The 25,411-nt window shown below is 35.8% G+C and overlaps 3 protein-coding genes across 3 annotated transcripts in view; 1 reads left to right on the forward strand and 2 right to left on the reverse strand.

The window, feature by feature from the left end:
* Nucleotides 1-7,647, reverse strand: part of LOC122652351 (187-kDa microtubule-associated protein AIR9) — a 56,462-nt gene extending 48,815 nt beyond the window's left edge. Inside the window, exons 1-8 of the mRNA XM_043846065.1 lie at nt 7,455-7,647; nt 6,225-7,128; nt 5,624-5,695; nt 1,078-1,143; nt 851-922; nt 680-745; nt 515-577; nt 358-423 (exon numbers count right to left, since the gene is read on the reverse strand). Coding sequence (XP_043702000.1) covers nt 358-423; nt 515-577; nt 680-745; nt 851-922; nt 1,078-1,143; nt 5,624-5,695; nt 6,225-7,100 — 1,281 coding nt within the window. The 5' untranslated portion in view covers nt 7,101-7,128; nt 7,455-7,647. The remainder of the gene's footprint in view (nt 1-357; nt 424-514; nt 578-679; nt 746-850; nt 923-1,077; nt 1,144-5,623; nt 5,696-6,224; nt 7,129-7,454) is intronic.
* A 10,714-nt stretch (nt 7,648-18,361) lies between these two features.
* On the forward strand, nt 18,362-21,299 carry LOC122652352 (accelerated cell death 11). Its single transcript, XM_043846066.1, has 5 exons — nt 18,362-18,379; nt 18,417-18,613; nt 18,753-18,925; nt 20,601-20,746; nt 21,189-21,299. The coding sequence occupies exons 2-5, from the start codon at nt 18,428-18,430 to the stop codon at nt 21,293-21,295; spliced, it is 612 nt and encodes a 203-aa protein (XP_043702001.1). The 5' UTR covers nt 18,362-18,379; nt 18,417-18,427; the 3' UTR covers nt 21,296-21,299.
* A 653-nt stretch (nt 21,300-21,952) lies between these two features.
* On the reverse strand, nt 21,953-22,925 carry LOC122652491 (54S ribosomal protein L19, mitochondrial-like). The gene is made up of 2 exons (XM_043846244.1): nt 22,029-22,925; nt 21,953-21,991 (listed from the first exon to the last, which is right to left on the reverse strand). Exon 1 carries the CDS (start codon nt 22,523-22,525, stop codon nt 22,058-22,060), a length of 468 nt encoding a protein of 155 aa, XP_043702179.1. The 5' UTR covers nt 22,526-22,925; the 3' UTR covers nt 21,953-21,991; nt 22,029-22,057.
* Nucleotides 22,926-25,411: the final 2,486 nt, after the last annotated feature.

Raw genomic sequence — 25,411 nt, forward strand, 5'->3', positions numbered from 1 at the left:
TGAAAAGTCTACTACAAAATCATCTACTAAAGTAGCATTGCCCACCAACCATGTCGCAACTTTAAGTGCAATCACTCTGCCACGTCACATAATGACATTCTTTTTTCTTGCACTGCTTTTATTTAGAAAACTTAAATTTCAAAGGATGTTGTTCAGAGGGGGGGAAATCCATAATACTTCCATACAGATAAAAACAAAGAAGACATACTCAAGTATGAGTTGCTTTGACATTTGGCTTACTACACCAAAAATAAAATTAGAAGTTCCAAGTAATAATACAACAGTGCTCCCATTTGAAAAACAATTACAAGATTACCAATGTTAGGATCACTGTGTCAAAATAATGAGAAAGCTAACCTCAAGAACAGGTAAATGTGGGAAGCCCTTTAGAGTTGATATTTTGTTCTTGCTTGCAGCTAATACCTGAGGAAGAACAAATGAATTGTTCAAAAAATAAATAAAAAAGAAGACTATAGGCCAAGCATAATACATCAACTAGAGCTTTGAAACATACCTGAAGTCGAGGCTGACTTGCCATTGCAAGAGATCTTAACCTATTTTGAGCAACTGAGAGAAACTGGAAAAAAATAATTATTGAAAACTTATAGCCAAGTTTTGATATTCCTACCAATGCAAGCTGTAAACACAGATGAGAACATGCTAACTTTACTAGACATACCTCCAAATTAGGAAGTTGAGGAAGGCTCACAAGAGACGTGATTTGATTCCCAGCAAGGTAAAGTTGCTGCATGAATAACACATTCCATACCATTTTTCAGAATGAAGTTCGCATGCAACGCAAACCTTATAGTGCACTTGGAGACACTGACGATGCAAGAGAGTCACAAACCTGTAGGAATTTGCAATTCCCAAGTGGCTCAAATCCAGGGCCTTTGAAATCATTAAAGCTCAAATCAAGAACCTAGGAAAAAAAGTTTAATCAGTAAGAAAATTATGAGCAAGCAAGGCTAGAGCTGCCAACAGAAACATATGTCCAGAGAAAAGTTTGCATCCACTGGAGCCCTGGAATTACAACAAGGACTTAAAATTTTCTGCCACAAAATTATGTAAACAAACCTTCACCCGCTTCAAAACTTCGATTCCTTCCAATGATGATAACAGGTTGTCCCTGAGATAAACAAACTACAATAGGAGGGCATCAATATGTTGCAGAACAGCTAAGGGGGAACCCCAATCTTTGATCAAAGCAATAAAAATATGCATAAACAAGAAAGGAAACCACATTTAGGATTTCTAAGCAATTTGACCTTCAAAAAGTATGGTTCTCCAAGGTAATTAGTAAAACATTACTGGTATAAATCTTAGTCTGAAGAGAATATATCCTCCAGATTCTTAACTAGGCTATAACTCTCAAAATAGAAATCCATCAGACTGGCATTTCTTCTTTTTAATAAATCATGGCAAACATATTGTCAATACTTTGGCCATAAATTTCATAATTAACTTGGATACCAATTGATGGTGAATGAATAACCTTTTCAAATAACACCTAAATAATCTTTCAAACGAAACCATAAACAAACCTCAACCCCCCCCCCCCAAAAAAAAAAAATTCACCTTAAGAGATGTGATAAAAAAAGAAACAAAAAGAACCAAACGGAAAAATAAAGGAACATAAAATGACAACTCTCAAAATTAACAGGACTCAAATATCATTTAAGTAAATGCTTTTATGCGAAAATAATGCATGGATTGGTTCAAAATGTCAAAATAGGCAGCACAGCAAAAATCAGGGCAAAAAAACTTCTGGATCTCAAAACCAGGGTTACAAGTTCGCTTGGAGAAAGTACCAGGTTTCGACCGAGATATGGTCCACACCTAGCATATCTCGGTTTCGGGGCTGGCCAAAACCGAGATTTAGAACTTCACTTCTAACAAGGGTACATAGAATTTAAAAGAGAATCTCCCACTTACATCCCAGGTGACAAGATATTCTTTTTTCTTTTTCTTTTTTTTGATAACAAACAAGACATTCTTTGAAAGCCCTTGTTCATTCAAAAGCAATACTTGGATGGGGTTTAAGATTCTTAGGACCCTTCAGAAATACAGTAAGGTTTCGAATTCCAATGGAACATCAAAAGATTTGAAATCTGGAATGGATTTTGCCATATTTACAAATGCTAAGAGTTCTTTATAACAAATACATTATTGGAAAAAGATGCCTTGCTTAACATTCAAGGACGACTAAAATTGTTGTATTTTTATGTTACGAGTGGGTTCAACCCTGTGTTGTTGATGCATTATATCGGATCTTCCCTATTAATAAATTTTTTATTCATCAAAGAAAAAAAAAATGATGCTCAGATTGAAAATCTTGGTCTCATTATCAAACTTTGAAAGGGGAAGGCATAATCATCCAATAAGTGGTGACAAGGTCCTAGGTTGAGCAATGGGACATTTGACCAGTAATTGAAATAGGGAAAAACTGTTGATTCCATTTGAGCTGCCATTTTGTTGTCTTCGTAATCTCAGATAGTCAGATTCTTATATGGTTGGGATCAGCATTTCTTTCTTATTCTTTTTTATTTGCTTGTTAATTAGATAGAACCCTTGATGATATCAAACAAGTGAAATTAATACTGTTTCATGGGAAACTCATTGGTCAAGCCCCGGGCAGTGGAGTGATGTCCGTATTTCGGTCTGAGTCAATTAATACTGAATTCGAAGGTTAACAGAGAACACTGTTTGGGTAGTTTTGCAATACCCATCTTTGTCTTAGGTAAATTAGTTAACGAAAGATTAGGTGGTTAATTTTGTAAAGTGAAACCCGATTTCAGGTACTGTAATTTTCCCAAAATATTTCAGAAAGCCTGAGGAGCAACCATCTAATCTTTGATTCCTAATATGGAATCTAGGTTGTTTGGCTGCATCAGCTGCATTTTCTTTTGCTACAGTTGACAAGTTTAGGCATGTTATAGGCCATGAACCATGATAACCCCAGATTTAATATTTTTCTTTTATCAAAAAGTTTGATACTATGATTTCCCTAGAATTCCTCAACTACAGGTTTAATTATGGGGTTTTAGTCACCTAACTGGCCAGGATTTAGAACCCCTCCCCCTTCCCCCCCCCAAAAAAAAAAACGGATGTAAGGAACAAAACAAGAATTGAGAGAAAATTCAAAAGCTTAATCAAACCAGTTCAGAAAGGTCTGATCTTCTGGTTGAGTCACGAGTGTTTAGTTTAGAGGGATCAGATTTCCCATTAATAGAAAATCCTGAACAAGCTTTTAAAGGGCTCAGAACAGATTCAAGTAATGATCTAATTCAATGATTTAACAGTAAGCCAACACCATAAACAGTAATCACTAATCAGAGATCAGAGTCAAGAAATCAAACCAGAAAATTAAAATTTTGAAGAGTCGAGGTTCAACTAGGAAACTAGAAATCGATTTGATTTTAGCAGTTTATAATTAGAACTGAAACCAGAACTAGAAAACCAGATTAATAAATAAATTTGAGTAGAACAAAAACACATGTAGCGGATTGACATTTCTCAAAAAATCAAGAACGATAGGAAACTAGTAGCCGCAGAGTAGACAGTTAAGAATTCTCTAACCTGAAAATTGATGGAGAAGATAGAGAGAAGAAAGGAAACCCAATTCAGGAATCTGCCTGAATTGCAGGTTTGGAATCCCACTAGCCTAGCCTGGAGTCCACCAGGCCTTCCAATGAATCCACAACAGAATAATGCTCTGAAATCCACAGAACCAGCAGCAAAGCTTCTTCATTCAATTCATAGAATCATGGGGTAGGGTTGTAGCCCTTACATTAATTTATAATTATGGGTAATAACAATTCATAACTGATTCATGAGAGGCCAAATCTAATCATAGACTAAAAAAGAGCATCTCAGTGCATCAGGCTCCCACAACTGCAGGGTCTGGGAGGGGCAAATGTACAAAGCCTTACCCCCGCTTTGTGGAGAGACTGATTCCATGATAGCTAAATCTAATCAAAGACTGAATAGGAAAAATAAAGCAGAACCAGACTAGGAAACTTCCCATCGACCAGCTTCTTTGAGAGTGTCATATTACAAGTAGGACTCTATAAAATAAAAAGAAATTGACTTAAAACAGGACTGGGATTTATATCTTATCCCATCCTGCTTAAACAACTTACTAATAAACTAAAACAAGAAATAAGAGCCCTAAACAAGTCCCAAGATTGGAGATCATGGATGAACCAGAACTGGAACCAGAAAAATGGTTCAAAACAGAAACAGCAGGCCGAAGAAGGGCCAGCTTCTTCAAGCTGCCGCATGCCCTTCTTCCTTTGACACTTCAGCTTGAATCTTGATTCTGCAACATTTACTTAATGGAAGACATGGCTGTGGTTAGGTTTGATTGAAGAACAAGGATATAACCAACCTCATGCAGTTGCATTAGACTGTAATCCCGCATGGATGCTAGGCATAAGTCTAAAAGATCCAAAAGGGGCAAGTGGTAGTCCAATGGGCTGAAAACAAGCTTTGAGTACTTATATTACAGGTTGGGTGTTTTATTTTCATAGGTTTCATGGTTATGAACCTAATTTACAAGCCTATTATGTGGGGTGAGAAGTTAGAGCACGAGATTAGTAGTTAAAGTTAGTGTTTGAATTAGATTAGGATATCTATTAGCAGGTATAGAGCTTCGTTTTGAGAAAAAAAATTGCAATACCCACAAACTCATACCTCCACAGAATTGCTGTATTGGAATGTAAAAGATATATCAACGGAGTTGACCATTTGGATGATATATCCAAATCCATTCCTCCTTGACTGAAAGGAATTCCCAGGAATCTTTTGAGTCAATATATGTTATTTCAGTGTGAGAATGATAATGAGACCTTTCATGAGTCAGTTTAGGAAATATATATATATATATATATATATATATATATATATATATATATATATATCCCATCAGTTAGACAAGATTTGAATTATAGAATTGAGTTTATTTAAGATTTTTTGACCTGTTGAGCTCTACTGTTAATCAGGTGCTATTACTTCAATCTTTTCCTCTTAATCTTCTTCTTCTTTCCCTAATTTCTTATATTGTCTCTATTCCTTTCTAATCTTCACATTAATCTCATATTACTGGTTGCTTTCCATCTTCTGAAATTCAGATCTATCTTTCTAAATTCTGCTTTAAACTTATTTCAGCAATATCTGAAATAGAATCTCAATTCCTGAGGTTAGCTGGAAATTTCAGCAAGTTGGAAATCATCTAAATTAATGTCTGATTTTCAAGATCCGTATAGTAGTTGATAGGCCTGATAAAACTGCATTCCCGACCTGATTTTGGGCTGAATCTGATCGTTTGATTCTGTCTTATCTACTTTCTCCCATCATACCTCTAATCTGTCCCAGATTCTTCCTACTGAGTTTCTATTGATCCTGGTATAATTGTAGTTCTTTGCTTCTAGATTCTTCCTAGAACCTGAACAGCATTACAACCCAGAGTACTTGGGGTAACGCTTTGTTGAGGCAAGCCTCCAACCACATATATTAATATATATTTTTCCAACAAGATGTTTAGTGCCAAACCACATTTAGCTGATACTGCCTTCAATAACAGTTAATTTAGCTATCCATTAAAGTGAAATGGGATACTTACTTCTAGATTGTCAGACAGGTTCAACCCACTGGCATTGAGACTCCGAACTCTACGCCCCCTAAGATCCAACCTCTGAAACACCAATAAGAAAATACATATTAAATTGAATACGACACAGAAAGTATCTCCAATTAGAATTTCTCTCCAACTTCTACAGAAATTTTAATTTACAGAACCCAACCATGAAATGGTAACTAGTCAAGGATAATAATCAAACAACCCAACTTAAAATCCACATAAAAGTAAAAGAAATTGAGAAATTAATAACATATTGATAAAAAGGTACCTGAGCAAAAGGCTTTCAAGGTTTAGGGGTAAACTAGTATACAAGAGGGTGAAAAGTACACCTTCACAATAGCGACATCAATAATATTCACAAGTTTACATAATAAAATGGATTTTTAAAGGATTTTCAAAAGAAAATGGAGAAAGGAAGGGTCCAAAGAAGAGAAAGTGCAAAAAGAGAATTCAATTTCCTCTTGAATACAAATAACCCTTTGTTTTTCTTTTTCTTTTTATGGGGGTGCGATGCAAACCACACTCAAAAGTTTGGTTATCAGACAACAAGAACTTCAACAACTTTGCTGACCACAATGCTTACCACATCATCACCCCCTTTGATCTCAACCTGTGGAAGCACAATGAAGCGAGAATCCCGACTGTCTGGAGTCGATGCCTTCCTTCGACCAGATAATGAAGAACTCTTATCTACTGATGCTGACAAAGACCCAATCCTTGATCCACTGGTAACTGAAGGTGAACGAGTGGATGGGGAAGAAACCTTAGAAACACTTCTCCTGATGGTGCTGCTGCCGCTACTGTCCAAAGACGAAGAAGGAAGTCTTTTCGAAGAAGAAGAAGAAATTGATAACGACGGCCTCAGAGAGGGCTTTTTAATAGAATCTTGCTTGCTAGCATCGGATTTTGGGGACACTCGGGAAATCTTAGTAACAGATGAAACCGGAGACTGCTTCTTTATCTCAGAAATGCTTCCTGGACTTGAAGCTTTAGTGGCAGCTGAAGGAAGCGAAGCTCGCCTAGTTTCTGTCAGAGATCGCCTTAATGGTTCCGAAGCTGAAGAAGAATTTCTACTATTTCCTGCCACTGAATTCGCATTGTCCGTTCTCTTAGGAACCGATACTGATTGCTTCTCCGGTAAGACACCGGTGCTATTCCTTCTCTTCATTGGAGCCGAAGAAGCTGCATTTGAAGTAAGAGAAGATCTAGCTACAGTAGATTTAACCCCATTCGCACTCGAATCAGAAACTCTGACTCCTGAAACTCTATTCCTACTCAATGTCGCCGGTCCTGAAGCCCTAGCCGCCGGCGTAACATCAGGCTTTGCAATTTTTGAAGATCTCTTAACACTTTCAGCTGAACTAACAGGAGACTGCTTCGGCAACTGTGAAGGTTGAGCCTTTTCCACTTGATCTTCACTATTGCTGACTGACTGACTCTCCATCTCGGCCAAAACCATTAGTTCCGCTCTCCACTACACCAAAGAACTGCAAAAACCAAACACATTGTAACCACGTCTTCCTTCGACAAAACCATTTCTACCAACACGGCTCTACAAAATCAAACACATTTTACATTAAAGAGGCAGACTGGAATTCCAAAACTAATGAAAACCAGTTGAACTCATCAAAAACAACTGATTCTCTGCCAATTTCACGGATCAGGTCGGAACATATAAGAACTACAAGTTCTGAACTAGAAACCAAGCAAGGTAGGCCGATCTAAGTGACTAGCAAGAAATGAAAACAACAGAAAATGCAAAGCAAATATACAGAAACTGCAACTTAAATCGATAACAGATCATCATTCTTACCCTTGAGACTTCCTACTCTTCTAGATCCTCTGATACTAGAGCTTGAAATCCTCCATTGTTTTAGGGTTTCACGACTGACGGAGAACATGAAAAGATGAAGTTTTTTTTTTTCCCGGAATGCAAGAAAGATAGAAAGAGAGAGAGAGAACAAAAGAGGACAAAATGGAGTTGTTGGGTCAGATAGGACCGGCTGGCTAAAGGAGCAAAACCCGCTTATGGATTCTGCAACTCTGTAGCGTTTGCTTTTCTTTTTTTTTTAAAGCAAAGAAAAACAAAATTACCCGGCGGCAAAAAAAAACATAGAAGAAAAGGATGGAAAATAAACGTAAAAGAAACACTTGGGAAAATTTTATCGAACTGTCCTTGCTTCTGTTTGCTTCATTGGAAAAAAAAGGACTTCGACTGCTCCCATCTCTGCAAAGGAGAATCGTGCAATGCAGTCTGCAGTCTTCGCAGTGGATGTGGATAACAACGGGATAGAAGATTCTTCCGAGGAAGTAGTTGTGGTGTGACGGAAAAGCTACTCTTTGTAAGTTTTGGCAGCGCGACTGATAAAGTGATATAAACGCACCGTTATACGCAACGGTTGAGTGTCAACCGTTAAGATTTAACCAGTCGATCTTAACCGTTGATTTTTCAATCTGCAACCGGCTCTCCCATTGCTTGTTCTTCAGCTACCGATTTGCAACCCAATACCCATCTCCAGAGACAACCAAAGAACCACCACCTGCAATCCCAGAGACAACCAAGGAACCACCACCTGCAACCAAAAACCCATCTCTTTGAAGCAATCCCCTGTAAATCTCTCTCTTCCCCAGTAAACCTATTCTCTGCAAACTCAGAGAGAATCAATTTACAAAAAATAATAATAATAAGGAACCTCCCCTGGTTTGCGAAATTAGGAAAGAAATTAGAGAAGCTCAGACAATACGTTTTCGTGCAAAATCGTGAGAGCCCATATGGAAAAATTGGCTACTCTGAAAAGGGTACCAATTTGCTGCGCGAATCAGAGTCGGGTATTGATGGGTTCCATTCAAAAGCTTCTTCAAGAATTGGGAATCTGGGATCGCAGGAGCTTACACTGAGCTATCTCGGCGATAATTCCGAAATGGGTTTCCAAGACAAAAATATATCAGGGAAGAATCTATTTAGTGCGTTGGACAAGGACATGTATAACAAGGGGAAGGAAGTGATTTCGGAGAAGCCAAACGAAGAGGAGAGATTGGTAGAGCGAGATTTCCAGGAACTAAATGGGGTTAGGGCTATAATTGTTAAAACACACTCAAATATCGGTATATCTGAGGGCAAAACCATATTGTTAAATTATTTTAAGTCATCCAAACTTTTACTATTGTACTATTAAGCATTGTTCTAAGTATCGATATTATATCGGTGTAATGGTCAATACTACTAGTTGTAGTATTGAGAATGGTTATAAGTATTGATATTGTATTGATGCATTATCTATACAAATCAAGATTAGAGGTCAATACCACAAATGAACTAATGAGCTAATTGGTTCCAAACCTGAGACCATGACCATTAACTAATGGATAGGTCGTTTTTTGTTTCAGGTAGTCCCAAAATAAAAATAAAATCTCTAACACGTGCTATATATATTCAATAGTATTACGATAAGATATTAAAGTTATTCACATGAGATATGCAACCTATTCTCATTTTTTTAATCTTCTCAAAACACAAGACTAATCTATATTACCTTTCATTTTGTAGTCAATTGATAACTAGGAACACCACTATCCTCTCATACGTTAAAATTATTTTAAGGTATGTTCTTAAGTTAACATTCCCAAATAGACCTTTAAATTAATAATCAAATATTTGATAAAATAGAATAAGAGACAAGTGGTACCCGTCGAAATGAAAGATTAAAAAAATAAAATATTTGACCTTAAATCTTAAGAATTATATAATATATAAGATTAGAGTGTGAATTTGTTATGATTTCAGTTCCAACAGTTTCTAATTGATCTATCAATTCTGGAATCGTTGAAAACCAACAAATTACTTGCTATATTCGACTGGACCAATTACTTATGAGTAGATCCAGAATTGTACCAATAAGATATTGGATGGATCAGATCGGGTTCTTAGTGGGTCGGTTCCCGTTTTCTATCCAATATTGACACCGTTACTTTTACCAAGCCCGTTCGCTGAAGTGTTCAATCTTGAATATGTAAAATAAGGGTATATTGGTAATTCTGAACGTCAATGAGAGCGCAAGGGCAAAATAGACAAGCAACTGACCGACGTAACGTCCCACGGGTTTTGACGTTCGTTACGACTATTCACTCCACAGTCCTACACTATACACACTATACACTCTACAGTCCCAATCGAGAGTCTTTCACTATTCATTTCCCAAATTACCCATTCCTTTATCTCTAAACCAGTAAACCCTGCATCGAATTCGAAGGTTATATTAAATATAAAAGGGTGGGATAGTCATTCTATGTAAGATATGAAATTTCAAACGCGGTCGCTTTCAATCTCAGTCACCATCAAGCATCAAACCCCCTTAGCTTTGCTATCGAGATATGAGGGTCGACGTTTGGATGAAAAAGAGAGGACCTGCCTGATATTCTTTTGACAATTGCGTCCTCCAATAATTGCCAGACCGTATCTTTAATTGCAACGATGGATGACTAATGATATTAACGTTTTGTTTGGCAATAGAGATTATACTATTCCATTCAAATTACGTAGCGTTTGGTTCACCACATGAATGAATGTGAATTCAACATTCACCTTTACCATACAAAAAAATTAACATTTACCTTTAATTTTGGATTTAAAAAAAAAAAGGAAAAAGAAAGCTATCTAGTCGCATGTCCCGTGGGACTCCAACAATTACACATAAAATACATAAAAGTATTATGCTCTCACCATGGAAAAGGCAGAAATCCCATCCAAGGCGATGCGTACCTGTGCTCCCATTGGCCAATATGTGTGTGCAAGCTCTAGAAATCCAAACAACCATCTCTTTTTCTAAGAAAAATTGCGTTAAAACATAATAGTCTTTAATCACACATAGCACTTTGTCGTCATGTAAATTAATAAATTGAAAGACTAATTGACCATTGGATGGTCTTGGAATCTTGATTCATCTATCATTATTGAAGGGGGTTCTGCAAAGAAAAGCTTGTTTTCAAGAATCCTAATGAAAGAAACAATTTTCCATTTCAAAAAGAGTCTTCCTTATTTTTGTGTTAAATTATGTCACATTCATCTCATATGTTTTGAATACTCTAAGGACAAATCTTATACTGTACGCTTATTACCACCAAAAAATAAATAATAAATAAATAAAATTGTGAGCAAATGCACTTCACTATATAGTAAAATATGTAGGCCATTATTCATACGACTCAAATTGACTCATTTCTATGTGCAATACATTTGTTCTGTTATTTTTTCCCCCCCACTATGGTGCCTATTATTTAAGCGAAACTAACTATTTCAAACAATTTTAAGCAATTATTCAAACAAAGGGTGTTAAATGGTCCAGTTCGATTTGGTTCAACATGCTTAGTGGTGAAAACCAAAAACAAACTATTTAACTAAACAGTTTAAAAAACGAACCTTAGGCTGTTTCTTAAACGGTTTTATTAGGTTTTTGGTAATTTGTTATTCAAACAATTTTATTTTTTTATTTTTTATTGAAATAGATGTAAACTTAACATTAAATTGAATTGTTTATTGTTATATATTTGTTTTAATAATTGTAAAGTTATAGTTAATTATATTTTTTAAACAATTGTAAAATTATAATTTTTTATAGTTATTATAATCATAAATGACTTAACTTACTATGTATATATCAATCAAGTTTAAACGGTTTATCATCGATTTAAATAGTTTGATCCAGTTTAAACAGTGTAACTAAAAGGTCTCAATTTTGAAATCAAAACCGAACCATTTAATAAATGGTTTTACAATTTTGCTTTAAACACATCAATTTGACTTTGGTAAACGACTTTAATTTAGTTTTGATATACTTAATTCTAATACGTTATGGTTTGAATTAGGGAATAATTGATCCACAATAAAATCATACATGGAAAGCACATTTGTTAGGAATGGACGATTGAATCATTAAAAGCTTGCTAGCTGAAAGCATCAGTACTTTAAAAATAAATTTAAAACCAATTAACTATTTCACTTTTTGAAACTAAAAACATAAAAAAAAAAATCAAGATTAATTTCAAGTATATTCCCTTAAATCAAATACGAACACTTCAAAGAAATAGTTGTCATTAAAAATAATGTACCTCTTAGTATAGTATAGCCCTTATGTACCTTATAAGGCACAATTAATTCCCATGATGTTGATAACAATACAACTCAATTAAGAACACGACAAGTGAACTTTTGTTTTCCTTTACCACCTTATTTGAACTTTTCTATTGGAATTAAATTACCTTTGATAGGTAATGTTGGCATCACATAATAAATGCAACTAATTACAAGTAAAAGGGATAGAAGAGAACATAATTATCATAAATTGTTGAGAGGAAATGCTAGCCAAACAGTCCATTAATGGTAGGTATCAACAGTCACAAGGTTCATAGTCCATATTGAAGAATACAAATGTAGGTCCCACTAATAAAGCAATTGGGATACATTAGGGTATACTCCTAAAAGGAGTGTCAGGCTAGCATTTTCCATTTTTTATTTAATTGTGTAGTAGTTGGAGATTGGCAAGTGAAATAATATAACATCCTTGTGATCCCTATTATCAGTTATCAATATATAGTTTTGTAAGTCCTAGAATATAACCAATGCAGGAGAAGAAGTGATCTAAAACAAAGGATGACCTAATGATTAGGTAGATAGGCATTCATGATATATTTACGGCAAAAGATTGTTACGCTACCTTTGTACAAATTTATTCATTTATCATGTAATAAATAGTGGGATTTACATTGACATTCTCTCTCCTATTTTGACCGCGTGGACCCTATATGAATGATTAAGGGAAATGGTTTTTTGAGCCATTAGGAGAGGGTATGTTGGCACTCTCTATATTTCACTCCTTTTCATATGAAATGATCCCCCTTCCCTCCTATGTACAAAACCATTCTACTGCACTTTATTGGTGCACTCACCTATGCTGCTTGCTCAGAGAATTCTCTCCTATTATTTAATTACAGAAGATTAAGAGTAATTGATAGCTTGATAGTACTAGATTATAGACTTTCTAAATTATATCTAAGTGAAAATTAAATATTCCCCATCTTAGAATATTAGTTCATCTATTAAATAATAATTATTTGGGGATTTTATAACTTATGAAATTCCATTTTATATAATTTTTTGCATGAAATGTTTTCATCTAGTGTTAATTTTTTTGAAAAAAATATATTTTATTCATATTGTAAGAGAAAGGAAAATATATTCGGAAAAATATTTATGATAGCACTAGATTATAGTATTTCTAAATTATATCTAAGTGAAAATTAAACATTCCCCATCTTAGAATATTAGTCCATCTATTAAATAATAATTATTTGGGGATTTTATAACTTATGAAATTCCATTTTATATAATTTTTTGCGTGAGATGTTTTCATTTAGTGTTCATTTTTTAAAAAATAATATATTTTATACATATTGTAAGAGAAAGGAAAATATATTCGGAAAAATATTTATGAAAGGGAATTACAACGTAAAATGGAATCCTAACAAACGTGAGAAAATAAAGGATGAAAATTCACAATCCCCACTCTTATACTAAGTTACTAACCCCCTTTTTTTCCTTATGTGAGTATAACAATTAGAGCATTTTAAAATAATAATTATGTATTAATAGTTATTTTAGGCTAAACATTACAAAGCCACATTAAGTCTTTTGAAGATTTATATTGCTTTCTCATTGAATTTCCCAAAATGCAAGGATTTATATATAGATGTTTTTTCTTCAGTTGAATTATTAAGTTTTATCACACAAAAAAAAAAATATATATCATTTTATCTTATGCAAATAGAACCCACATAGAATAATAGGATATGGAGGCAATTAGAGGGGGTAAGATCATGGGTGAGGGCTTACTTTATGATATCTTATTGGAATAAACCAAACACTGATACTCAACCTTACCTCAACTAAATGGGGTCGACTGCATATAAATAGATCATTTTTTTTCTCAAATCAACTCTATTCAAAGTCATACTTCTTAGTAGTCCTGAACTATGCAAATCTTTACCCAACCGTTGTCTTAAAGTCATTTTAGGCTTCTTTTAGCTCATTCAATATGAATCAAGTCATTCCTCCTTACTAGAGCATTCAAAAGGCCTCTGTTGCACATGTATGTGCCACCTCAAACAAGTTTCTTACAATTTATCATTTATATGAGCTATTCCTAAATTAGATATAATTTTCTCGTTCCTTATTTTATTTATTTTTTTAGTAGTTTTACCACTCATCTACATCTCAAGAACGTTAAATTTGCATATATATTGTTTTTTTTTTTCACTATCCAACAAGCAGTTCCATCATCATCATCATCATCATAAACAGATTTCCTAAATGGGAAGTGAAGACGGCCATCCTTAAATCATTGCCTATATACATGACACAAAAAGCTTCTAGGTTGGCCTCAAAAGTGTATGGACATATTGTTTGCATCACTCTCTCTCCATGTAGGTTTCAACTCAAATGCATTTTGAAATGTGGTAGAATATACTCCTGAGTAGCGATTATAATGTCAACAAAATTTTTTTTTTGGGTGTTAGCCCCACATCGAGGCTAGATAAGGATGCACTGGATCCAGAGAAGGACCACAAGGGGCCCATTGGACCACACTTATTACAACAACATTACTATACTACTACTATTTCAAGCAGGGTTAGGGGTAAGAGGGTCAAACTCTCGACCTTCCCTGGATTTATACTAGACCTCATTGTCCAACCGCCTGCCACCGAGCTAGAAGCTCATCTCGGAGTTTGATGGTTGAAATACGAGGAAAAATTCCAATGTTTCTAGCCGATTGAGATGGATTATGGTACCTATCAATGTGATAGTTAGATTGGCCAAATCAATCTTCGAATGCCAAGGTGAGAGACAATATGAACGGTTTCCTCAGTGTTACATAGTCCTTGTATGAAAATATGCCTAACTATGAAAATACTATTAACCGATGGTATGAAGCCTCTTTACCCCAACTCCTAAGATTAGAGGCATTGGTATTGATCGATGTATGTCCGTATCAATATTGGTCATATCAATCTCCACTAAAATTGATACTAATATGATGCAGATTAGGTCGGTATCACACATAATTTTAAATATGGGAAAAGGCTGGGTATGCTAGTGGTATACTGTAAACTAGCACCCTAAGAGAGTCATTTAAAATGGGGGAAGAAAGAGATAAGACGGATAGGGTGCTAGCTTACAGTATACCGCTAGCATCCCTCTCCCTTTAAATATTAACAACTTTTTGGCAAATAGAACCGATCCATATTATATTGTATCATATTGATCATCAGCGAAATCAATATTTAGAACCATGCTCCACCTTGATATGAAACAAAACTACATTTGCAAAGACACCATATTAATTTAATGATTGAAGGAGCTCGCAGCATCAAAATACAAAGAATGCCAATATAAAGTCCTTAAATATTTAAAGGGAAAAAAAAACTGTGTCCGGGAGTGTGGTCTACATCAACACTCCCAGAACTCTATCTCTCTCTTCCCCATTTGAAAAGATACCTTTACCCATTTATTTTGAGAAGGAAAGAGATAGACACTACACTAGCACTCCGGACAGAAAACTACTTACCATATTCCATTATTCTTTTCATTTAAATAATCCCCACCAAACAACCCACTTAATAGATAAACTCACAATGAGAAAAGCTTATTTTGAGGGTCTCATGGGTGCTTTATTTCTGTCGGTGTAGTTGATATCAACCTCAACTTCATTAATCTTTAAAATTAGGTCCTCAAAACCCTTTTTAAATTGTCTAAAGTCAAAGATAAAGCTACAATGTAATAATTGATATATGTATGTTTAGATTATATATATCATTTGGGTTTTAAAACTTGTACCTTTAATTCAAAGAATAACTTTTTACCAAAAAGAAAAGGGATTAAAGAGACCGTGTAGGTGTCCAATTTAATATTTTTCCCTTTTAAAAGAAGGGAAAATCTAGAGGGAATAACCAAAAGGTTATTAAAAAAGGGCATAAGGTATGCTCCCCATGTTATTGTGTGTGCACATGCCCTATATTATAGGGTCGGAATCTCCAGAGTCATTATCGGTCCATATGTTTCTTACCCACCCCACCTTCTTCGTAGGTGCATGTTTGAGAATAAAAAGCTCCATTTTTAACTTCAATTAGTTGTTTTTTTTGGGTAATCTCTTAAGTTCAATCAGTTAAAAATCTAAGAAGTATCGAATTAATTCAATTGATTTCTTCTTCATCATCATCATCATCATCTTCATTGTCATTAGATAAATGGGTTAATAGTTAAGGGTTGGTGTTTTATGTGGGGGAGTGGGAGCATGGCATTTGCACATGCATTGGACAATAATTGCACGAGTTGGCATCATGGGTTTAGGATTTTGACCTTTTGTGGGAGAGAAGTGGCGGTCATTTCGCCTCATTGGTGTTTTGGAGTGGGCAGTACACTTTCCCACGGAGAACTTTCTTCCATAGTTAAGTATAAGCTTGGTTAAGACGGGTTTTGTTTACACATGTGATTGGGGTGTCAAAAAGCAAACCTGCCTGATTGAACCGATTAAAATCGACCGACCCAAGCCTTTATTGGTTAGCGCGATAAATTTTTTTTTTTAACATTTTCTTCATTTTATATATAAAAACCCGAGATTGGATCGATATGGAAACTGTTAAAAGAAGCCAATAATAGATAAAAATCGTTTGGACCAATAGCTATTGGTTTTGGTTTAGTTTTTCTTAGACTGGACACTTTATTGGTTCGATTTCAATATAACCTGATATATACAAAAAAAAATACCCAATTGAAACCGGACCAAACTGACCGTTTGACACCCCAAGCGTGTTATACAAAAACCACATAAAGTTTACCAACTTAGAAAGCTGGCATCTTCCATAGATTTTGATATCCAAACCACCAATATTTTAATACCTAATTTATTCCTTTATAACACCCCCTCCAAAAAAAAGAAAAGAAAAGAAAAACTCTAAGTAATTAATATCCAACTTACGCTAGCTTTTTGGGAACTTTAGCTTTTTAGGTGCCAAACACAGTTGCAAGGGCTTCTCTTTGAACAAACCCTTCCTTATTTTATAGGAAATGTGGGCACCATGTCCGAATGGATATTATTTTCTTGGTCCCAAATGAGTGGTGAGGGTCCTGTCTAAGGATGGCTGTGTGGTGGGTTGATTGAGTGAACCACCATGCTCCTTATGAATTCAGCATAATTAGTTCCTATTTGCTTGGCCCATATGACATGGGTTGGGCTAAAACAAAGCAAGTTTTGTATTAGGAGATTTGATTACTTAGTTTTCTCCCTATTATCTCTTCTTGTACCATCTTTCCCAAGCTCTTTCGGGTCAGGTCAGATGTTATCTACTCGTACTAAGTCGGAACTTGGCTAGCTAGTTGGCTGTAATGAAATCAGATTTTGCTTTGTGGAACCCAAGTTGGGGCTATGAACGGACCTAAAATCCAAGAAAGAAAACTAAAAGTTATGAAAATTGGATTGAACCCTATTGTCTTGCAATGTTGTCTTGATTAAAAAACCTAGCCCTACATACAGAAACTCCATAGAAGATAGTGAGAAATTATGAAATAGACACGTCAAAAGTTAGCGCGAATCGAACCGTCTGAAACCGATATGACAATATGAGTTTACTAGATTATTTTTTTGAATTGGGGTTTTTTGACACCGAAACCAATCTAAAAAAAAGACCGAAACTGATATCGAATCGAAATTCATAAAAAAAAATATACATGTTTTAATACTTATGAATATATTAAATGGTGAAACCAAACCATTAACAAGCTGATAAGAGAAATTAAAATCAAATCAAAACCGATGCATCCAAATTGATCATGTTTTGGATTCACTCATTCTCACATTGAAACCGATCCACCCAAACGATGGACTGACAGTCCTACCAAGAAAGGTGTCCATTTCCACTTAAACCTGGTTGATTGAATTGTCGGTCTAAGAACTATAATAAGATTATCTACGATCAGAAATACCATTGAAGCCTTAAAGAAGTAAATCTATTAAGTTCTTGAGACTCAATCATGAATCATGAGAAAGGCACCAAAAGACTAGTCACTTCCATAGTTCCATGCCATTGAAAGAACACTGTTTCTAGTCTTGACAACAGCTATTTTTGGTGATTTGTATGGTAATGCCACTAAAAGGACAAAGGTGCTTGGTCCCTCTTAAGCTATTATAACCATGTAGTAGTGCAAAAAGATTAGGTGAGAATTATTTCAATCAGAATGCAATCAAAAGTCAAGAGCTGCCTTCACGTGATGGATACTATGGGTTTCACTCAGAAAGCGAAAATAATAGTCTTACATCGAATATAAATGAAGAATGTGAGGGGTGTATAAGTGCTTGGACATCCTTTCCTTAATAGTTAATTTTTTTTGTGATGTAAAAACTGTTCATATCATATTAGCTGAGTCATATCGTATCAGTATTGGGAACGGTTCCGCCGATACATGAATACAATACTGAGATTTAATTCCATGGATTATGATCGAATACTTGACATGTAGGCCCAAGAATAAAGGGGCAGTTTCGTAACATCGGATTGGTTTCATCTGGTCGGCAATGTCAGATGGAATATGCCTTTCTAAGTCCACTCGAATGAGTATTGAGTATTCTCACGTTTCCGTTATTCCCTGATCCGTACTTCTTAAGCAACGAAGGAGAGAGAGAGAGAGAGAGAGGGGCAGAGAGTTGGAAACTCCCAAGTCCCAAGTCCCAAGTCCCAACGATGGCTGACGAAGACAAACCTCTGGTAAAGATTTCGGAGGCATTCAAAGATCTCGCAGCTACCGTAAATTCGGAAACCCTAGATGTCAAAGTTGCGCCCTTCTCTCATGCTTGCTCTCTCGTGTCCCCTCTCTTTGGCTGCTTGGGTATCGCATTCAAGTTCGCAGAGATGGATTACGTAGCAAAGGTTCGTTATTAAATTGATTTTCTTCTTTCATGAATGCGATAATCTTGATGAAGTCTATCTTATGCTGTCTCGCATTACTGGTAAAATTACGATTTAGTGGTTGGTTCATAGATTACTTTCCCTTATTGGTGGGTAACAGGTTCATGATCTAGCTGAAGCGTCAAAGTCATTTGAAACATTACAATCTTTACTGGATCGGGACATTGAGAACGACTCTGTGAAGAAAGCTGGTAGTCATTCGAGAAACCTTCTCAGAGTGAAGCGTGGAATCGATATGGTCAGGGTTCTATTCGAGAAAATTCAAACTTCAGAGTATGTTTGACTACTCTAGTGTTAAAGTTTGTTTTAATTTCATGAAGCATTCCATTATTTTTGTTTCCTAATTCAATCTTTGATTTCACTGTGAATTTTGTTTTGGTCTTTTTAATAGTTAATATTATTGCTTTAGAATCGAGTTTAGTGAAGAAATTTGAGTTTTGTTTACTATTACTGCTGGTTTCCAAGAAGTAAGAGTATGCTTGTGAGTATCAATATTAGAACTCTTTTATTTGTTTTTGTTGTTAAAATTTGTGATGAAACAAACAGATTGATGTATATGAAGGACAGACAAAACACATAAATCAAAAGATACCTACTGGTCCTAGGGTGCTTTGTGCGTCTCAATCCAAAACTGGAAATTCTATTAGATTGAAATCAAAGCCAAAGCTGTAACATCGAAGTACTGGACTAGAGTTTGGACCTTCCATTATTGTTCTTAAATTTTATGATTAAAGAACGGGATGGATACACACTGTGTTTGCTGATAAACTTGTCATGAAATACTCAAACCTTGAACCCCTCCCTCCCTCACCAAATGCACACCCCCCTCCCAAAAAAAAAAAAAAAAAAAAAAAAAAGTATAAACAAGATAGGTATCTGATAGGCAGAAAGTAAAGAATGTAAAATCTATTCAAGGTAAATGCACCAACAGGGGAATTTATTCATTGAAATTTTAACCTATGGAATGTTCCGCTCATCCGCTGGGGTCCATCAAATAGTAGCTACATTTCTTATGTGCTCTGAATTCTTGTTGCAATAAAGGCATATTTGCAAGGAGATAGTGCAGACTACAGACTTCAGACTTCTTTGTTCTCATGGCAGAGTGAGTTGTCATAGTGTCCACCAGTAGAGCAGACTTTTAGCGACAATCCTCATGCTGCATGAGGGGCGGCTTAAGGTGGTTTTGCTCATGAGTTGGCAGTCAAGCAGAAAAGGACCTGTTGGTCTCTTTTCTCTCTTGGGAAGAGCTGCTTTGCTCGCAGTTTGAGACAGATGTAGGAAAAATAAGAAACAAGTCTTGACAGAGTAGAGAGCCACTGTTAGGTGGTTCTAAGCCAAGTGTGATAGGAGCGAGTCAAAAAGTTGGAGAAACAAACCAATAGGTTTGATTCATTCTCAATAGCCGTGAGATGATATTAGGGTAATCCTTTTGTCGCTGGATACTCCTATTACACTTAAAAAGTCTTTGAAAGATTAGAACCAACTATGTAGCATCTACATTGATAATTCAAGTATTGTCTACGTCATTTACAATAGTTTCCCATACATCACGGTAGCAAAACAAAAAATATTTTCATCTCTGCTTCTTTATAAATTTGCTCCAGTCATCAATTCCTCTATTCACTTTTGTATGTGAATGTTATAGTTTAACTTGGCTGAACTGTTTTTTTTTTTGGGGGGGGTGGGGGATGAATAGCTTGGCTGAACTTTGATCAGATTAGTGGAATTTTCTTTCATATATAGGTTCCTGAACGTCAGGTTTGATTACTATAAATAGGTAGCTGCTTTTAAGGGTCCACTAATACAAGATTTAGGACATGCCCTTATTGATGTCTCTATGATATATGTAATTCATTACACAATAGTAGAATAGATCTATGTTGATGGGTTGGCATATTGTGATTGAATTTGTCTAAAACTTACTAATAATGGATAAATTCATTGCCAGGGGAAACTCCCTGAAGGATCCAGCCTCTGTGGCTTATGCCAAGGTTTTTGCTCCCCACCATGGTTGGGCCATCAGGAAAGCCGTTGCTGCTGGGATGTATGCTCTTCCTACAAAGGCACAGCTCTTGAAAAAGTTGAATGAAGATGGTAAGTAACCTTGAAATCATTTTGATTGGACTTTATCACATCATTCAGATAGTTTGCTAATTGGTTGACACATTGCCCTGCAACCATGAGGTTGTGGATTCAAATTTCCTTACCAACCACCAAAAGTGCATTTAGGGTTGGTTGGGTTAAAAGTTTGGTTATCCTTTAAAAACTGATGAAAACTCAATTGGGTGCTTAATTTAGCATTTTGCATTGAACTTTTATAATCATTTGACAATGGCTCATGTTGAAGTGCGGTCAGTGCACAAGGCATTGAGAATTTAGTTTGATTAAGTGGGAACTGGGGTCTGTTCGTGTGTCTGCTAATTCTCAATTATATGACCCTAACTCATGATTGTAATATGCTGCATGTTCTTTAATGCTTTCAGAGGTGACCCTAATTCATGATTGTAATATGCTGCATGTTCTTTAATGCTTTCAGAAGCCTCAGCAATGGTTCAGATGCAAAACTACGTCGTTGCTTCTGCACCTGTTATTCAGTACATCGACAATCTATTTCTTTCAAAGCAGTTGGGCATAGACTGGTGAAAGATGAAGATTCACGTGATTTCATCAGATCAACATTTGATTTGGATTATTTCATCCTTGTCACTGAGGACTTAGCTTGTGTTGCCATTGTTGTTGCCCATGTAAATAATTACAAATTTACACTTGTCTATTGTACTCAAGGACAGGTCCTAAAATGTTTTATTTTAACTTAATGCTGTTTTCTTACTAATGGAAGGAGCAACACTATTTTGTTCATTCTCTCTCTCTCTCAAATATTTTATGAATCACCACATTTTTACCGATAGAGAGAATTGTAAAGCTCAAGAGACAAGGCGGTTGGGGCTCCATGATCTGGTATAATTTTGTTTATACTTTTTGGACATGCATATTGTTCTCTAACTCATAATGGGAACCAAGGACTTGCCCTCATTTGACCAGAATAATTTTCGGCAGACCAAGTATTGTTTAAGGTGGCAGTTGATGATACACAACAGATACTCCATGAACATACTAATATTGAAGCCCAGAACAATATAGCAAAAAACAATTTAAGATGTATTCATCTCTTTAGTTACTGCCACTAAAATTTGAGTCATGAATCAATGTCAGTAGTTTAGTCCTTAAATATTTGCTTTAATTTAGTCTACTATGCATGTTCAATGTCAAATGGATTTGATGAAAGAGTTCAACAGAATGAATGGGAGGATACCCCTAAAGTCAAACTCTCATGTGTTCCATGAAGAAGATTTGAAAGTAAAAGAAGAAATTGTGAAACGCAATGGAAACACCCAGATTCTTGAATCAATCTAATTCCTCCGGAACCTTAATGCCCATAGTATTAGCAGCTCCAATGATTGATATGGAGATAGCCTCCAATGACATGTACCGACAATAAGGATCAGACTGTTTTATCTTAGCTATCTCATATATGTGCTGCGGAGTTAAAACAGATGCGACAACATGGCCAGGTCGACTGCTACCAGAGTCGATTCCAGCTGCCTTTTTGAGGTACCAACTGACAGAAGGAGACTTAACTGTGAATTCAAATGTCTTATCTTTGAAAGCAGTGATGGTAACTGACATCGGGGTGTCAGGTTTGTACTTCTGAGTTCGAGCATTGAAGTCCTTGCAGAAGGTCATTTGGTTAAGATGATACGGACCCAGGGCAGGACTAACAGGTGCGGCTGGTCGAGCAGCACCAGCAGGAACAGTTAGCCGGTTTGTAGTGGACATCGGCTTGCGAGTTAGAATCTCTTTTACAGACGCCATGGGCAAAGGAATTTTCTTGTTGTTAGTTGTTACTTCAGAGAGAAAGAGAGATATATGGATGAGAGTTTTAGGGGTTCAGAATACAAGTTTGCACCTACAAAATGCAGAAAAAATGATGTCAAAGTATTGACTATCATCAATACAACACTCAAAATTCACCAGAACTACTGAAAGGATTCACCAGTCACCAACAAAAGAATTGTAGAATTTACCCCAAAAATATGATAAAATATAAGATTGAAAGAGCTGCAGAATCACATCATAACACAAAATGCAGCAGGATAAAATAAAAGGGGCCATTTGATACTTCTTTCCTTGTTTCCGTTGAAAAACAAGAAAATTGGTTTTAGCTGTTTTGTTTTTCTGTTTTTGTAGCAATCAGAAAATATGTTTGATAATGGAAGCCGTTTTGCATTTTTTCACAACAAAAATAATGGACACACATCTGGAAACAGTTTTTCTGATTTCAATTGGTTGTCCTCCCACTCCTTATTTATTGAAGATAAAACACACCTTACATTAACATAACATTGTTATCATGAGAGACATCCTGCTTCAGAGAAGTTAGCAATCATTCAGGAAACTCACTTGCCATGGTGGCTAAGGAGTGGGCCAAGTGATTTCCTAAGTGAGACACATGCATGGAATCCAAAACAAACTTGCACACTTAATCCAGACATGAGTTACTATTCCTCAATTTGGTGCTTGTAACAAGTGCCACTTATTACACAAACTAAGAAATTTATAAGCCAACCGGATATGAGGGGGGGGGGGGTGTGGTGTGGTAAATCTTTTCCAGGGCTTTTCTTATGGGGTTGGGGGAAGGGCTTGGGTTGATGGTTCATTCTACATTACCAGAGTCACCTCCATCACCACAAGAGACCTCTTATAACCGGGTTCAGAAGATATTAAAAGCTGTACCTTCTCTCTGTTCAATGTACTTTCCTGTTTAAATCCATTTTCTATCACAAATCAAATCAAGATTTTGAAAAGATTAGAAGATTTCAGCAGATCTGAGTATCAGGTTGGAACTAATCCCATGAAAGGGGAGCCTATGAAAATGTGCCCTATACTCCACCCTCTGGATTATGTGACTGCAGCAGAATCCTGGGATTGCTGTGGTCACTTACACCTCAAAGTAGGGGAGAGAGGTTGCGTCACTGGTTCAAGTTGGTAGCCAAAAGAGCACTAGGAATCTATTTCATACTCCACTAAGACATTGATTTTTAGTGGGCCATATCCAGCCCTGTCAAAAAGAATCAAGTTGCTTGTTGATCATTTCCCACTTCCTAAGATTTTAAAAACTACTGAAATGTAAGAGAAATCCGAACTAAAAGAACATTATATCTTCTCTCTGGCAAACATGCTAACAAAGCAAAATGTTGTGCAGGACAAAAATCTAACACAGAAGGTTGCTGTTATCAAAATCAATTAAGAAAAATTGAACATAATACATATGAAAAATGCATAGAGAATACCTCAAAATGGCTTGTATTACCTTCTAATCGATGAATACCATTTATAGCAAATAAGAAGCCCAAGTGAGTTTTCCCCCTTTTCAGATCAGATCTTCAGCGTCAAAGTTAAGGAGTACAAAGAGTATGTATAGGTATGTATTGGGTACAATCATCAAGGCATGTTGCAGAAAGTCTAGCAACACCTAGTTCCTCAAGATATTCAACACGACTCAGACTTCTCATGTTGCTACTACTCCATACCAGCACCTTCCACTAACTCCATCTTCTAAATACCACAAGCCAACAATTCTAGTGCTTAATAGACCATCAGTCTCATACCTCATTTCCTATTCCGGAAACCTGACACTCTCCATAACCCATGTTTCCCTCTTCAACATCTCCCAAATTATACGCAAAATGACAAACCCTGATTTTGGATTCCTCATTATCTCAAGTCCTATTTGATTTTCAAAAAAAGACTTCCAATTTCTTAAGTTATGTCCTTGAGGAAATTAGACATCTAAACAAAGTGTTCACGATCTAGCAAACAGTTATCCATGCAAAGATAAATTAAGGCAGTAGAAAAGAAAGTTTTTGCTTCTTATTGAACTTAATAACGGAGAGAACATAACACATCGCAGAGGCATATTGAAGTTGCCTAAAAACTAAAAAGTCTGCTCGGGTAAGAAACTGATTAAATCGAAAAGTAATTTTGAATGCCGAAGAATGGAAGGAAGAACATGTAAGGTAGTTCAAACTAACTCAGAAGCGCAGCTAGACATTCCCAAGCATAGAAACAGACAATTTGCATTCACTCATTCTCCAACCGAAAACCCAATTCAAAGACTAAACACTAGATCAGAAATACCAATCTGTAATCAAATCAGAGCTTTGATAACCTTACCAGATCAATAATACGAAAAAAAAAAAAATACCATATCTGACAAGTATAACTTGAACTTGATCGATGGAAGAAACAATACCTTTGAATCCACTCTGCAAATCTAACGCTCTCGAATGGAACACTAACCCGTCACAGTCACTCAAAATGGGTCATTACAACAGAGAACAGAGAGTGCAATGGACAAGAAAGATGGGTTACACCGTGAGTAGGTGGAGCAAAACCCTAACCCAAGGAGAGGTTCTCTACAAGAGTGTGGCTCACGCTTAGTTTCGGGAACGACAATCAAATGGGGAAGGGGTTGTCTCACCGTCGTGTCTCTTTAAGGTTCGATTGTTCGAATAGCAAGGCGCGAGGGTTTTTTCCTTTATTAGTTTCGATTTTTTTTTTTATTACAATATTAACTAACTGTAAAGTAAAAAAAAGTATTTTATACGTACAATTCGTTATTATGCGTATATAATACGGGTCCAAGTAAAAAACACGTTTTTTTTTTTTTAAATTTTATTTTATCAGATTTATGATTAA

Source organism: Telopea speciosissima, chromosome 2, assembly GCF_018873765.1.
Source record: "Telopea speciosissima isolate NSW1024214 ecotype Mountain lineage chromosome 2, Tspe_v1, whole genome shotgun sequence".
NCBI classification, from domain to species: domain Eukaryota; kingdom Viridiplantae; phylum Streptophyta; class Magnoliopsida; order Proteales; family Proteaceae; genus Telopea; species Telopea speciosissima.

What these genes read in the sequence shown, in the direction of transcription:
- LOC122652491 (XM_043846244.1), bottom strand. Translation starts at nt 22,525, where the DNA reads ATGGCGTCTGTAAAAGAGATTCTAACTCGCAAGCCGATGTCCACTACA.
- LOC122652352 (XM_043846066.1), top strand. Translation starts at nt 18,428, where the DNA reads ATGGCTGACGAAGACAAACCTCTGGTAAAGATTTCGGAGGCATTCAAA. An exon ending in AGATGGATTACGTAGCAAAG is followed by an intron (nt 18,614 to 18,752) that starts GTTCGTTATTAA and finishes GGTGGGTAACAG; the next exon opens with GTTCATGATCTAGCTGAAGC. An exon ending in GAGAAAATTCAAACTTCAGA is followed by an intron (nt 18,926 to 20,600) that starts GTATGTTTGACT and finishes ATTCATTGCCAG; the next exon opens with GGGAAACTCCCTGAAGGATC.